This window comes from Bos mutus, chromosome 7 (genome assembly GCF_027580195.1).
Source record: "Bos mutus isolate GX-2022 chromosome 7, NWIPB_WYAK_1.1, whole genome shotgun sequence".
In the NCBI taxonomy this organism is placed as follows: Eukaryota; Metazoa; Chordata; class Mammalia; order Artiodactyla; family Bovidae; genus Bos; species Bos mutus.
The window spans coordinates 52,318,357-52,333,499 of NC_091623.1; the positions used below are offsets into that span (position 1 = coordinate 52,318,357).

At 46.4% G+C, this 15,143-nt stretch overlaps 1 protein-coding gene and 1 non-coding gene across 2 annotated transcripts in view; both read left to right on the plus strand.

The window, feature by feature from the left end:
• CACNA1A (calcium voltage-gated channel subunit alpha1 A) overlaps positions 1 to 15,143 on the plus strand; it is a 253,453-nt gene that overhangs the window by 137,931 nt on the left and 100,379 nt on the right. The window contains 4 exon segments of the mRNA XM_070373554.1: positions 1,901 to 2,004; positions 3,095 to 3,210; positions 4,430 to 4,486; positions 6,198 to 6,287. Coding sequence (XP_070229655.1) covers positions 1,901 to 2,004; positions 3,095 to 3,210; positions 4,430 to 4,486; positions 6,198 to 6,287 — 367 coding nt within the window.
• TRNAG-UCC (transfer RNA glycine (anticodon UCC)) lies at positions 14,906 to 14,979 on the plus strand. The gene has a single exon. It is a non-coding gene; the product is annotated as a tRNA-Gly (tRNA).

A 15,143-nucleotide genomic window follows, 5' to 3' on the forward strand; every position in this document is an offset into this window, starting at 1 on the left:
CATCAGGTGGAAAAACCCGAATGAGCTTTTCGGCCAACCTAATACATGCTCTTTTCTGTCTGGCTTTTGCTGGAGGCCAGGTCTGTAAGGTTTCATGTGATGAATGGCGGTCTTCATTGCACAGTATTCCATTTATTTATTTTCTCTCTTGTTGACAAGGATTCAGATTGTTTCCAATGTGGGGCTGTTATGAAGATCACCACTATGAACATTCTTACATATATCTTTGGCATAGACAGGTTCACATTTCTGCTGGATAATATCCCAGGGGTGCCATGTTCAGGTCATAGTGAAGGTCCATGATTAATTTTAGTAGAAATTCCCATCCCATTTCAAAGTGGTTGGACTATGTGTGATGGATTGAATTGTGCCTCCTCCCAAATTCACATGTTGAAGCTCTAACCCTTAGTACCTCAGAATATGACTTTATTTGGGAATGGAGTCATTGCAGGAATAATTGGTAAAGATGAGGCCATTAGGATGGGCCCTAATCCAATGTGACTAGTATCCCTATAGAAAGGGGAAATTTGGACACAGAGGCAGACATGCACAGAGAGAGAAAGTCATGTGTTGATGAAGACAGAAATCAGGGTGATGCATCTACAAGCCAAGGAACCACCAAAGGTTGTAGCAACCCAGATACCAGGGGAAAGGTATGGAACACATTCTCCCTCAGAGCCTCTAGAAGGAACCAACCATGCTGATACCCTGATCTTGGGTTTCTGGCCTCCAGGACCAGTAAATTTCCATTGTTTGAAGCCACTCATTTGGTGGTTCTTTGTTACAGCAGCCACAGGAAACTCATACACCATGTTACCCTCCACTGACAGCATGCGAGTGTTCTAGTTCCTTCACAGACTCACCAGCACCTGGCATTGTCAGTCGTTCGCATTTTAGCCTTTCTGCAGGGCAGCAGTAGCACTGAATGTGTGTTTAAAGGTGAGCTTTTAAAGCCACATTTGGGGGCCCCACATTCTGCGGATGTCACAGAGCTGATGAAGCACCAGAAGGCTTCCCACTAGGACTGGGGTTAAGTCCATAGGCTCTGGGGTCCGGCCACCTGGTTCAAATCCTGTGTCCACCACTGTCTAGCTCTGTAAGCTCAGGCTTCAGTTTTGACTTCATGGGGCTCGTTTTCCACAATTCATGACAATAACATAGGGACATCATGAGGATTAAATGAGTAAATAAACCAGCATCAGTAATATGCTTAGAAGGATGTCTGGCACAAACAAAAAAAGTACTAAGTGCTGGATTTTATGTTTCTTTCTTTCTTTAGTCTTGATTTTCTTCCCCTCCTAACTTCCTCCTTGGCATAGTGTCCTGTTCTCCCAGAGAGGAATGTTCTATTTGTGGACAATCCTCCCCCTTGAGAATTGACTAGATAGGCTTTTCTGGCAATTTTTCTGTGGTTGACATTGATGCTGCAGGCAATAGAAGTGGAGGACACTTGAGGAAAAGTTTCATGGTCCTGCTGTCTAGCTTGGTGATTAAACCTAACTCTCAGACCTTGCCACCATGCACCTCCTCTCAAGGGAGACAGTATGACTGGGAGAGAGGGAGGGAACTAAGGGTTTATTTCTACACTTCAGTGGGGTTTTCCCCTCCTGCTACTGGAGTTTGGTGTGGGGAGTCCTCCTGAGTTTCATGCTGGTTTTTGGTCCCCTGAAAACCTGTAAGTCGGAGGGAGCTTTGTCCTTCCAGTGGTACCTCTGTAGTTTCCCCCACTGGTTGATCTTGTGCTCTCTTCCCCTCTCTGGGCTACCAGGACTCTAGGACTCCACAAGCCAAGGGCATTTGAGAACAAAGCCCCTGGAGAACCAGAGCTACCCCTCCACCTTTCAGGTCATACCTAAGTCCCACTCTGTACTCACCTGCTTTCCTTCCTCACCCCTCGTAGAGCAACGATGCCTCAGGGAACACTTGGAACTGGTTGTACTTCATCCCCCTCATCATCATCGGCTCCTTTTTTATGCTGAACCTCGTGCTGGGTGTGCTTTCTGGGTAAGTCTCTGCTGCTCCTCCCATCCCACTCCCCAACGCCATCTTTTCCCCAGGAAGATGCCATGAAAACTTTGTTTTCATTCTCCAGGCACAGAATAGGTCTCTTCTCTTTCTTTGGGTTATTGGTGCATTATCAGCAATCCATGTACAGATGCTCAAATTGTGTACTTCTGGGGACACCCAGTGAAAAGATTCATGGGAACTGAAATCCAACCCAGGCTTCACTCACTAAGCTTCACCCCTGGCACTGAGCTACTTCCAAAAGGTAGCTCAGTGATTTTTTTTGAAGGTTTTCTCAAATTTTTCAGACCCACAACACAAAACACAAGAAAATTCTATAGAGTTTTAATTTCTATAATTTACATTTAAAAAAAATAACAGGTTGGGTTTTCCCCGTCCCTTATTTTCCAAATATAAAATTGTAGCTTACAATCAAACATGCATTTTCATAACACACATTGTACCCTACCCCCAAGATTGTTTATCTGGCTTCATCATAAATGAGTTTAATTTTTCTTACTACAAGCCTGGGGATTGGTTTGCTGGCTCCATGGTGTCGTGATAGACCCCAGCTTCTTCTAGCTTTCCATGCTGACATCCTTATTAGAGACTTTAAATCTCATGGGATTCTTTATGGTCTCAAAATGGCTACTTCATACTCACAAGATAGGCATCTCACACTAAACAGGAAGAGGAAAAAGGGAAACCCGAAGGGTCCTATATCATGGAAGTGAGATTGCCGCAGAAATCTTCAGCTTATGTGTCACTGGCATAACTTAAAAAAGGGATGAAAATATTCTTTAGCCAAGAATACAGAGAATGAGAATGGGGTTTACAGCCAGCAGTGGTTGGCATGACATGGTTTATGGTTTTGTGGGGTTTTTTTCTCTAACTGGGTGTAGTTGGTGGGAAACGTGGGAAGCTGGCAGAAATGCCCACTCCTATAGTATTCTAATCTTCTCCCAGAAGACCTGATTCCTCTTGTTTAAATGCACCGCCCTCCAGGGATTCTGAATCCCCAAACACACACACGCACACACTCCCTAAAATTTCTGAAACAGCCAGACCTGACTCTCCTGCGCTTCTTCAGGGAGTTTGCCAAAGAAAGGGAGCGGGTGGAGAACCGGCGGGCATTTCTGAAGCTGAGGAGGCAGCAGCAGATTGAACGAGAGCTCAATGGGTACATGGAGTGGATCTCAAAAGCAGGTGAGGCCCTTTCATCCTGGGGCCCAAGAACTGAAATCTCATGTCACGGAGCACAGTGAGAGTCACGCATGCAGTTTGGAGATGGATGAGGGGAGGGGACAGAGGATCTGAACTGGTAGTCCCGATGTTTAGCAACGGGAATCCAGAGAGATGAAGCCAGGACATGACGTAACATTATACTTGAGAGCTCTAAAACCAGACATTGGTTTAGATCCCCACTCTGCCACCTCCTAGCAATGCTCCTCACTGCCCTGTGCCTCAGTCTCCCAGCCTGTTAAACAGAGATCATGATAGTACCTACCTCATAAAGCTGTTGAGATGTCCCTAAGGTAATCTAAGCTAAGTGCTTGAACTTCCCTGGCTGTCCAGTGGTTAAGACTCCACACTCCCACTGCAGGGAGCATGGGTTCAATCCCTGGTCAAGGAAGATCCTGCATGCCAAGTGGCTCAGCCAAAAAAAAAAGAGAGAGACAGAGAGAGAGCAGTACCTAACATACTGTAGGTATTGTACATGTTTATTTGTTTGGTAATTCAGACAATTATGGGGAACCTGCTGTATGCCAGACAGTGTTCTAGACACTGAGATTTGGTCTCTGCCTGCAGGGCTCTGATAGTCTGAGAGAGACAGAAAATAACCAAATACACATAATATTGGGTGTTGCTAAATGCTCAGAGGAAAAATAAAACAGGGTAGGAGGCAGGAAAGAGAGACAGCAGGATGATCAGAGAGGGTCTCTCTGAGGAGGTGACCTCTGAGCAGAGACCTGGAGGAAGTGAATAAGGAAGCCCTGTGGATGTCTCGGGGAGGGGCCTTCCCGCCAGAGGGAACAGCAAGTGCAAAGGCCCTAGGGTAGGAGCAGAGTGGAGTCACAGCAGGGAAGCCAGTGGGGCTGGGGCAGAGTGAGGGGAGAGCAAGAGGAAAGGAGGACTGGGAGGTGACAGGGGTCAGGTCAGGCAACATCTTATAAGTTATGGTTAGGAGGTTGGTTTTGATTTTGAAGCAGATAGGGATGATGTTGGCATTACAATGTTGCTTAAGTGGGGCTGGGAGTCAAAAGCAAGTTAGCAAGCACATCTCTGGCTGATAGAGTTGTCACTCAGCAAGGGAAGACTGGAGTGCCTGGGAGGACTCTTCTCCTTTCCCATCCAAGGGAACCCATCCCCAGGAGAGTCCTCCAGATGCTGGAGCGTAAATTAACTATGTGCTCTTGCTCTTCAGAAGAGGTGATCCTCGCCGAAGATGAAACTGATGGGGAGCAGAGACATCCCTTTGATGGTAACTGCTCTGAACCTGGCTTGGGGGTTGGGATGGGTCCCAGGGAACACAGGGGGAACCAGAGCTGGGGGGATGGGTTGCTTCTTTTTGAGGGGCCTCCAGGGAATGGATGTTCAGGGCCCAAGTGATGCCAAGAACTAACACAAGACTGGGCCGCGCTCAGGAAGATATGGAGAATGGTGAGACTCTGTTTCCTCAAGGAATTTCAGGACTTTGTCACAGGGTTCCTGTTTCCTGCCTGCCCTCTCTGCTTTGACCACGTGCCCAGCTTCTGCTTTGTGCCTCCGTTTTCCTCATCTGTCAAATGGGCGTGATAATTACCATACCTACCTGAGTTGATTGTTTATGACTGTCACACTAAGTATGGTAGATAGAATGCATAGGACGGTGTCTGGCTTGGGGTCAGCCCCATCTATGTTCACTAAGTAAAATAATAATAAGCAAAATAAGTAATAGTAATTTCAGGGACTTCCCTGTCAGTCCAGTGGTTGAGACTCCCTGCCTCCAATGCAAGGGCCACAAGTTCAATACTGGGTCGGGGGACTATGATCCCACATGCCACAAGATGCAGCCAAAAAATTTTTTTAAAGTAATTTCAGCAATGGAAGTACCCTGGTGGTTGGTCCAGTGATTAGAACTCAACACTTTCACTGCAGTGGCCCAGGTTCAATCCCTGGTTGAAGAACTAAGATCCCACAAGCCATGCACTATGGCCAAAAATAAAATAATTTCACCAAGAATCCAGCTTACTATTAAGGACAGTTGTCTTACATTAGAAATTTGACTAGACAGAGCAGTGACTGTGGATTGAAGAAACCAGGAGTGAGAAGGAAGGAAAGGAGATGGGGCTCCATCCTAAGAGTAACATGGATTTTACTCTTTGAGACAAGAGAAAGACAGTACCCATAAATGAAAGTGAAAGTCACTCAGTCGTGTCCGACTCTTTGCAACCCCATGAATTGTAGCGTGCCAGGCTCCTTTGTTCATGGGATTCTCCAGGCCAGAATACTGAAATGGGTAGCTGTTCACTTCTCCAGGGTATCTTCCCAACCCAGGGGTCACACCCAGGTCTCCTGCATTGCAGGCAGATTCTTTGCCATCTGAGCCACCAGGGAAGCCCAAGAATAATGGAATGGGTAGCCTATCCCTTCTCCAGTGGATCTTCCTGACCCAGGAATCAAACCAGGGTCTCCTGCATTGCAGGTGGATTCTTTATCAGCTGAGCTACCAGGGAATGGGGGTGTCTAAATCACTTTATTGGAAGTATGTGCCTGAACTCACTATCCCCTGGAGAGCTCTTGGAGTGTAGAACCTAAATATTAAGGAAGGGCTCCCACAGTCCCAGCCAGCCTGGCAAGTGCGCTAAAGGTTAAGGGGGTGGGCCGTTTTCATAGGAGTCTACATGTCCAATCCCAGGACTCCTAGAGGGAAAATGTTGACCAAGAGCCCAGACTTAGATTAAGCAGGAACTTGGTTCTCATCTTTACCTCATAAGCAAAGTCATGTAACCTCCCTAAGCTTCTGTCCCCACATCTCTGAAATGGGCATGCTGTTACTTCCCATGAAACCAGGCTGCTACGTGGGTGAAATCCAACAACATGGAGAAAGTCCCTAATAGAGCGCCTGGCACCCAGGGACACACGCAGTCAATGTCATTGTTATAGCAAAAAGGGTAACATCTTTTTCTCTTGCCGTGTTTCCAATGTTGGAGCTCTGCGGAGAGCCACTATAAAGAAGAGCAAGACAGACCTGCTCAACCCCGAGGAGGCTGAGGATCAGCTGGCCGACATCGCCTCTGTGGGTAAGTCCCCCAGCTGCTGCCTGGCCATCATTTATTATTTCCTGGGAGATGAAGGTGAGGGCTTGGAGCTGCCTGGATTGGGTTTTAATTCTGCCCGTCCTCAACTGTATTTCCTGGGGCAGATGACATGATTATGGGAATAACAACAGCGCCTGTCTTCTCGTATTGTTTCAAGAAGTAAAATTAAATAACACACGTAGAAGTAACTGGATCTATGTCAAGTAAAACTAAATACCCACTGGACTGCACTTCCCTGGTGGTCCAGTAGTTAAGACTCTGTGCTTCCACTGCAGGGGGCACAGGTTCGATCCCTGGTCAGGAACTAAGATCCCACATGCCTTTTGCTGCAGCCAAAAAAAAAAAACACACATATAGCATTTAGAACACCATGTGGCAGAAAAGAAGATCCCCATGATATTGGCTAATATTATTCATGAGTAACGTTATTATTCATTAATGCTTACTCAGGAGGCTACTGTTACTGAATGCCCATTTGTGAACAGGACCGAGATCAAATCCCTACCCTTGTGGAACTTACAGTCCAGTGCAGAAAATAGATATTAAGCAGGTAATTACAGAAATAAGCTTGTAATGATAACGACACTGCAGAGGAGATGCTCCTCACTCAGCTGCTCTGGAAGAGTGGAGTGTAGTCAGAGAGGGCTTCTTGGAGGAGGTGACATTGTTCTGAGAACCGAAGGGAAGATAGGAGTTTGCCACAGCAGTGGGTGCAGAGTGAACCAGGCAGAAGGCTGTGCCCAGGCCGTTGTCATTGGTTATTGCCAAGGACAGAGTTTGAGGTGGGAACATTTGTCTTTCCTTTTTACCCCTCTTGGGTGAGACTGTTGCTTTGACCTTCTCTAAGGAGATTCTGTTATTTTTTTGAAACTGAGTCTTCATTGCTGCACTCAGGCTTTCTCTAGTTGCAGCAAGTAGGGGTCTAATCTGCACTGTGGTGTGTGGGCTTCTCCTTGTGGCGGCTTCTCTCGTGGAGCACAGGCTCTAGGGTGCTTGGCCTTCAGTAGTTGCAGCGCATGGGCTCTGTAGTTGCGGCTTGCAGACTCTAGGGCACAGGCTTAGTAGCTGTGGTTGTCTGGCTTAATTGCTCTAGAGTCTGTGGAATCCTCCCAGACCAGGGTCGAACCTGTGTCCCTGCATTGACAGGCAGATTTTTATCCACTGAGCCACCAGGGGAGAAGGCAATGGCAACCCACTCCAGTATTCTTGCCTGGAAAATCCCATGGATGGAGGAGCCTGGTAGGCTGCAGTCCATGGGGTCGCGAAGAGTCGGACATGACTGAGCGACTTCACTTTCACTTTTCACTTTCATGCATTGGAGAAGGAAATGGCAACCCACTCCAGTGTTCTTGCCTTGAGAATCCCAGGGACAGGGGAGCCTGGTGGGCTGCCATCTCTGGGATCGCACAGAGTCAGACATGACTAAAGCAACTTAGCAGCAGCAGCAGCAGAGCCATCAGGGAAGTGCCTGAAATAGGTTCCTAAAAATTCCAGTTATGAAGGGGATTCCCTGGCGGTCCGGTGGTCAGGACTCTGCACTTTCACTGCCAAGGGTGCAAGTTCAGTCCCCGATTGGGGAACTAAGATCCGACAAGTCACATGGTGGGGCCAAAAAATAAAATAAAAATTCTAGTTATGGGGCCTCCCTCATGGCCCAGTGGTAAAGAAACCACCTGCCAATGCAGGAGACACGAGTTCGATCCCGGGTCTAGGAAGATCCCACATGCTGAGGAGCAGCTAAGCCCGTGCACCACAACTTTTGAAGTCCGTGAGCCTAGAGCCTGTGCTCTGCAGTGAGAAGCCACCACAGTGAAGAGCCGGCAACCCGAGAGTAGTCCACTCACTGCAACTAGAGAAAGCCGGTGCAGCAGCAAAGGCCCAGCACGCCTAAATAAATAAATGGGTTTTTTTTTTTAAAGTCTAAGTATGAAGAGTAGATGAGAGAGCTTCCAGGCAGAGAAAATAACAGGAGACTCTGAGAGGAGCAGACATTAAGGCTGAATGGGTATCGTGTGGCTGGAGTGTAGAGGCAAGGTTGGGGGAGGGAATTCAAAATATACACGTGTTTTGGGGAATTCCCGGTCAGTCCAGTGGTTAGGACTCCAGACTTCTATTGCAGAGGATACAGGTTTGGGCCCTGGCTGGGGAACTAAGATCCCGCAAGCTGAACAGCACGGCCAAAAATAAAAATCAAAAGGTACTTGTGTTTCTAATCCCTAGGAACCCACTACTTCATACTCAGGTTGCTTCACTCCCCCCTAGTTTATAAGCTTACTGCTGAGTTTCAACATGATTTCCATGCCATCCCACACTCCAGAGGGTGGCCACACTGTGGCTTGCTCAGCCTTAGCTTTATTATATGGTATCTGAGTTGTTTCCAGTTTTTGCCTTTACGAGGAGCACTGCTGGGAGCATTTACGTACAATGACTCCTCCCACCCTTTGGGAGGATTTCTTTGGGGATAATTATAGGATCAAAGATATTAACAGCTTTTTAACTCATTATTCACAGAGCTGTTCTGAGTTTCAAAAACATTGAACCCATTTATAAACCTGCCAAGTATGCAGACGTTTATGGACTCTCCCACCCCGGCCATTGCCTGTTACGTGTTTAATTTCCTTTCTGGATAAATCAGTTTGTAATGATACCTTAAAGCTTGTTTTAATTTGCATTTTTAATTTCTAGCCAAAACACTCTTTTTCCTCATAATGATGAACAAATCCTGCTTCCACTCGTGGATACATCTGTTTCTGTCCTTCTAGAAAATTCAAGAATCAGGGTGCTCCATCATCGCCCTGTGCGTTTGATTGGTTATGTCCGTCCCACAAATCTCCCATTTAAGTTGCCCAATTTTCTAATCTGTTACGTTAAATTTTGATAGGCAAACATTTTTGTCTATACCACATGTATTAAATGCCAGGCACTGAAACCGTGGGGTACCCAAGTCAAACTCTCCTTTATGGCTGAGACTGAGTTGTTGTTTAGCCACTAAGTCGTGTCTGACTCTGCGACCCCACAGACTGCAGTGCACCAGGCTTCCCTGTCCTTCACTATCTCTGGGCGTTTGCTCAGACTCATGTCCATGAAGTCGGTGATGCCATCCAACCATCTCACCCGTTCTTAATTAACAGGGAGATACTATTTGTCATCAGTCCTTCTGGAAAAGATGAAGAAGTATTACTACCCAATGTTGGCAAAGATGTGAAAAAATGGGCATAGCCTTATGCTGTTGGCAGGAATGCAGTTTGCAGTGTTTTCTGATGTATGGTTGGGCGTTATTTAATTGTTGATGTTTATATTCTTTGACCTAGAATTTCTGCTTCAAAGATTTCTTCATGTATGCCAGAGATCTATGTACCAACCTTCTGTTTCTGGTATTCAGAAAAGTAAAAACCAGAAACAACCCATGTGCCCCAAAGTAGGGAGATGGTTAAAGAAATTATATAACATTTATATACCATCGAATACTCTGCTGCCAGGAAAAAGAATGGAGCTGTTACGGCATGGAAATATGTCTGAAATGTATTTTTTGGTGAAAAAATAGCAAGTTGTGCAACACCATGTAAAATATGTGGTCTCATTTTTAAAACAATATTAAGAAATGTGAGAGATACTTAAAGATGTGGAAACTGAAGGGACTGCAGAGGATTTTCACTTTCTTCATGACGTTTTCCTGAAATGAATGGATTAGTGACAGGCATTACTTTTTAAATTGTTATTTATATCAGGCCTTCGTTGCAGTACACAGGATCTTCGTTGCATCATGCAGAATCCTTCGGTGCAGCACACAGACTCTCTAGTTATGGCACGCGGGCGTAGTTGCTCTACGGCATGTGGGATCTTAGTTCCCCGACCAGGGACCGTCAGGGAAGTCCTAATTTAATTACTTCTTGAAAAGCCCTATCTCCAAAGACAGTTGCAATTCAGAGACACCTGAGGGGCAGGAGGTGGTTAGAACTTCAGTCTGTGAATTTAGGGGGTGATACGGGGGGATAGTGAGAATGACCCTGAAAGCCACAATGGATTCACAGAGGGTCTGTCTTGTGGCTGAGCTAAGAAAACTTGGAGAACCCATGTTCAAGGCTGGCATTCGATGAACATGTGATAAAAGGAAGATAAGAAACCAAAGTAGAAAGCCGTCAGACTGAATAAGGACCGACACTGTCCCATGGCACCTCTGTTAAGAAAGCAGGTGAGGGCTTCCCTGGTGGCTCAGTGGTAAAGAATCTGCCTGCCAGTGCAGGAGACACAGGTTCAATCCTTGGTGCAGGAAGATCCCGCATGCCATGCAGAAACTAAGCCTGTGTGCCACAACCATTGAGCCTGTGCTCTGGAGCCCAGCTACTGAGCCCACATGCCACTACTACTGAAGCTTGGGTGCCCCAGAGCCCATGCTCCACAACAAGACAAGCCACTGCCATGAGAAGCCCACGCCCTGCCAGGAAGGGTAGGCCCCACTCGCTGCAACTAGAGAGAAGCCCACGCAGCAACGAAGACCCAGCATGGCCAAAAAATAAATAAATAAATTATTTTTAAAAAAAGAAAGAAAGCAGGTTGACTTTCAACTTTGTCAATAGGTTTAAAACACAGGCCAGTGGCTTGGTCTCCCAGGACAAGGTTTGCTACCGGCAAACCCACCTAAAGCCAGCTCCCTTGCCTGGTATAGCTCAAAAACCCACAGGAAGGGGTTCCTATGCTGGCAGAGACTTCGTAAATAATCTTGAAAGAGACCTCTGAAATTCCAGGGTTCTGGCAAGGAGACACCTTCACCTTATTTATCTCTGTAAAATAATAACGTGTTTCAAAGTCGGCAGGAACATGTGGCATTTTGCCCTGTATTATTTTTCCCAGTAAATGCTGTCTTTAAGATCTTTTTTTATATAGTTCTGTGTACTCTTGCCACCTCTTCTTAATATCTTCTGCTTTTGTTAGGTCCATACCGTTTCTGTCCTTTCTTGTGCCCATCTTTGCTTGAAATATTCCCTTGGTATCTCTCATTTTCTTGACGAGATCTCTAGTCTTTCCCATTCTTCTGTTTTCCTCTATTTCTTGTAATTGATGATTCTACCATGTTGTCAGTTGATAAACATATCACAAAACGGTCTCATATAAGGGACTTCCCTGGTGGTCCAGTGGTTAAGAATCTGCATTCCAACGCAGGGGACACGGGTTCAATCCCTGATCAGGGAACTAAGATCCCAACGCCACCAGGCAACTAACCCAAGTGCTGCGACTAGAGAAGCCTGTGTGCCACAATGAAAACCAAGTGCAGGCCAAAAAAAAAAAAAAAATGATCTCATGTAGAGTTCATCAGCTAACGGGAAATATGGACCTAGTGCCATCACTAGGAAAAGTTGAACCACGAATGGAATCGGCCATCACGCCACCAGTACTTTAGGAAAATCAGATTCCCTTTAGGTGATTTTAAGGACAGAAGTTCCGCGTGGGCTGTGTTCATTTGCTAGGGCAGCTGTCACAAAGTATCACAAGCTGGGTGGCCTAAAACAACAGAAATGTATTCTCTCACAATTCTGGGGACCAGAAGTCCAAACGGAGATCGAGATGTTGGCAAGGGCTGTGCTGCCTCTGAGGACTTCGGGGACAATCTGCCCCCATGCTGGTCTCTTAGCTTCTGGTGTTGTCGGCAGTCCTGGGCTCCCTTTGGCTTTCACTCACCTCATTCCAGGTTCTGATTCTGTCATCACGTGGTCCTTTCCTGCTTGTCCCCATGTCTCTTCTACTCTTATAAGAATACCAGTCATTGGATTAAGGCCCATTCCAAACAGACCTGACTTCATCTTAATTAGATGGCATCTCCAAAGACCCTACCGGGGGTTCGGATTTCAACCCTTACTCGGTCCCTCTCTTTTGTTTTTTAGCTGTGCTGGGTCTTCATTGCTGCGAGGGCTATTCTCTTGTTGTGGCAAATGGGGGCTTCTCTCTAGTTGCAGTGTGAGGGCTTCTCAATGCAGTGGCTTCTGATTGTGGAGCACAGGCTCTAGAGCATGAGGGCTTCAGTAGTCGTGGCACATGGACTCTAGAGCACAGGCTCAACAGTTGTGCCACATGGACTTCGTTGCTCCACAGCATGTAGGATCTTCCCAGACCAAGGACCAAACCTGTGTCTCCAGCACTGGCAGGTGGATACTTCCCCTCTGAGCTATCAGGGAAGCCATCAACACATCTCATCAATAGACAGTTCAACCCACAACTTGGGAAGCACCTATTTCAATTCACCAAGAATTTGAAGGGCATATAAATTGCCAAAAATCCTGAAACTAAGCCTTAGTGGTGGCCTCCTGCTATCCTCACTGTGAAACTTTCTAGACTAAGACTGGCCACCTCTGACTTTTGGCTCTTTGAATGCAGCTGATCTGAATGAAATGTATTCCATACTCACACATTAGATTTGACATACTTTAGCTCCAATAGTTTGGCCACCTGATCCAAAGAGCTGACTCATTGGAAAAGACCCTGATGCTGGCAAAGATTGAAGGCAAAAAGAAAAGGGAGCGGCAGAGGATAAGATGGTTAGATAGCATCACTGAACTCAACGGACATGAATCTGAGCAAACTCCAAGAGACAGTTAAGGATGGAGGAGCCTGGCGTGCTGCAGTCCATGAGATCGCAAAGAGTTAGACATGACTTAGTGACTAAACAATGTAAAGATTTGGAATACTTGGTATCAAAAAAAAAAGAATGTAAAATATCTTTTTAATAGATTTCTCTATTGATTCCACATTGAAATTGACATCTGAGATATATGGTGTTTCATAAAATAGTTTATTAAAATTATTTTTAAAAACTAAGGATTGCCTGCAAATTTTCAGACCATGGAGGAAAAGTAGAGACAAGAGTGTACAGAAAAAGGGGACTTTTCTGGTGGTCCAGTGGTTAAGACTCTATGCTTCCATCTCAGGGCACAAGTTCAATCCCTGGTCAGGGAACCAAGATTCTGCATGCTTCGAGGTGCGGCCAGAAAAAAAAAAGGTGGGGAGTATTGACAAAGGGAGCATGGATCAGGGGGAGTATAAATGCAGCAAATAGAGGAGACAGCACAGAGCTGGCACACGGCCTGGCACAGAATAGGGGTTCAGTTGATAGTCACCTTCCTCTCCTTTCTTGATGCGTGGGATGCCTATTATGGGGTGTGTCTCCAGGCCCTGTGATGAGGAGAGACTTCCTCCATGAGTTGGCCTGTGAACAGTCCTGATTTTCGCTCTTGCCGTTGTAGAAAAAGACTTTATGTCCAGTAAGCATATGCCAGCATCATGCCGGGGCTTCCCAGGTAGCTCAGTGGTAAAGAATCCTCCTGCCAAGCGGGAGACGTGAGGTCAATCCCTGGGTCAGAAAGACCCCCTGGAGAAGAAAACAGCAACCTACTCCAGTATTCTTGCCTGGGAAATTCCATGGACAGAGGAGCCCGGCAGGCTATAGTTCATGGGATCGCAAAGAGTCGGACAGGACTTAGCGGCTGAGCATGCGTGCAGCGTTGTCTTGGGGTTAGTTTTTAAATATTTATTTACCTATCTGTTCGTTTGGCAGCACCAGGTCATAGTTGCCCCGTGCAGGATCTTTTAGCGGAGGCATGTGAACTCTCAGTTGTGGCGTGTGGTATCTAGTTCCCTGACCAGGGATCAAACCCAGGCTCCTGCATTTGGGGCTTCTGCATCTTCGTGCATTAACTCAGTGATCTTTCCCAATGGCCCGGTGAGGTGGGAGGCACTGGAGTCCCAAGACGCATGGTAACTTGCCCAAGGTCACCTGCCCGAGGTCACTCTGTGGTTGGTGATGGAGCTGAGCTTTCACGTGGCTCCAGGAGAAGGTCAGGGACCTCCTGCTCCATGTGATTGCCAAACCTTGTGGATGCCTGTGGGTCTGTGCACATCTTTGGGAGCCAAAAGAACCAGAAATGTCTCAACTGGGAAGGGCTGTGAAGAGCCACCTTGGGGTTCCCAATGCCCATGGGATCAGACAAGTGATGGACATGAAGGGAGAGTCCAGCTACCAAGCCTGGCCAGCTGCTGCTGGGCAGGCCTGTGGTTGCTTGCTCACGGCCACAGGTTCCAGGAGTGAGTGCAGTGTGGTGGCTGCAGGCCAGAGTGCAACAGGCTCTGAACTGACCTGAAGCTTCTTAGTCAATTACTGGACTCCCCTCAGCCTCTGTTTCCTTGGGGTGTAAAAGGAGGTTAGTGATGGTCCCTACTTCCTAAGGTTGTGATGAGGCACTTACTGTGTAAACTGCATCCCCCGCAGTGCCTGTTAAATGTTCGATAAATGTCAGCTGTTATTTTCATTCATGAGAAGCTGAAGTCCATATTTGTATGGAAAATCTCCCAGTTTTTAAATGCAGACCAATACGTTCAACCTTCACAAGTCTCAGATGAACCAATATGGCCCCTGGGATGCCAACTCACAACCTGTGTTTAGAATTTTGCTAATAGGAAGTGGCATTCTGAGAGATGTTTTTTGGGTTTGGCTGGTGTGAGGTTGATGGACAGTGCTTCATGGATTAATGTGCAAATGAACAAATGAATGGATGGATGGATGGACGGATGTGTGAATAAATGATGAAAGAAGAAATGAATGGATGGGAGCTTCCCCTGGTGGTACAGTGGTTAAGACTCTGCATTTCCAATGCAGAGGCCACAGGTTCGATTCCTGGTCAGGGAACTAAGATTCCACATGTGGCATGGTATGGCAAATTTAAAAAATAAATAGATAAATTAAAAAAAAACACAGAAATGAATGAGTGCACTAATAAATGAATAAATGATAAAAGAATAAATGAATGAATGTGTGACACGCATACCCATGAGTGAGCAAATGGGTGAATG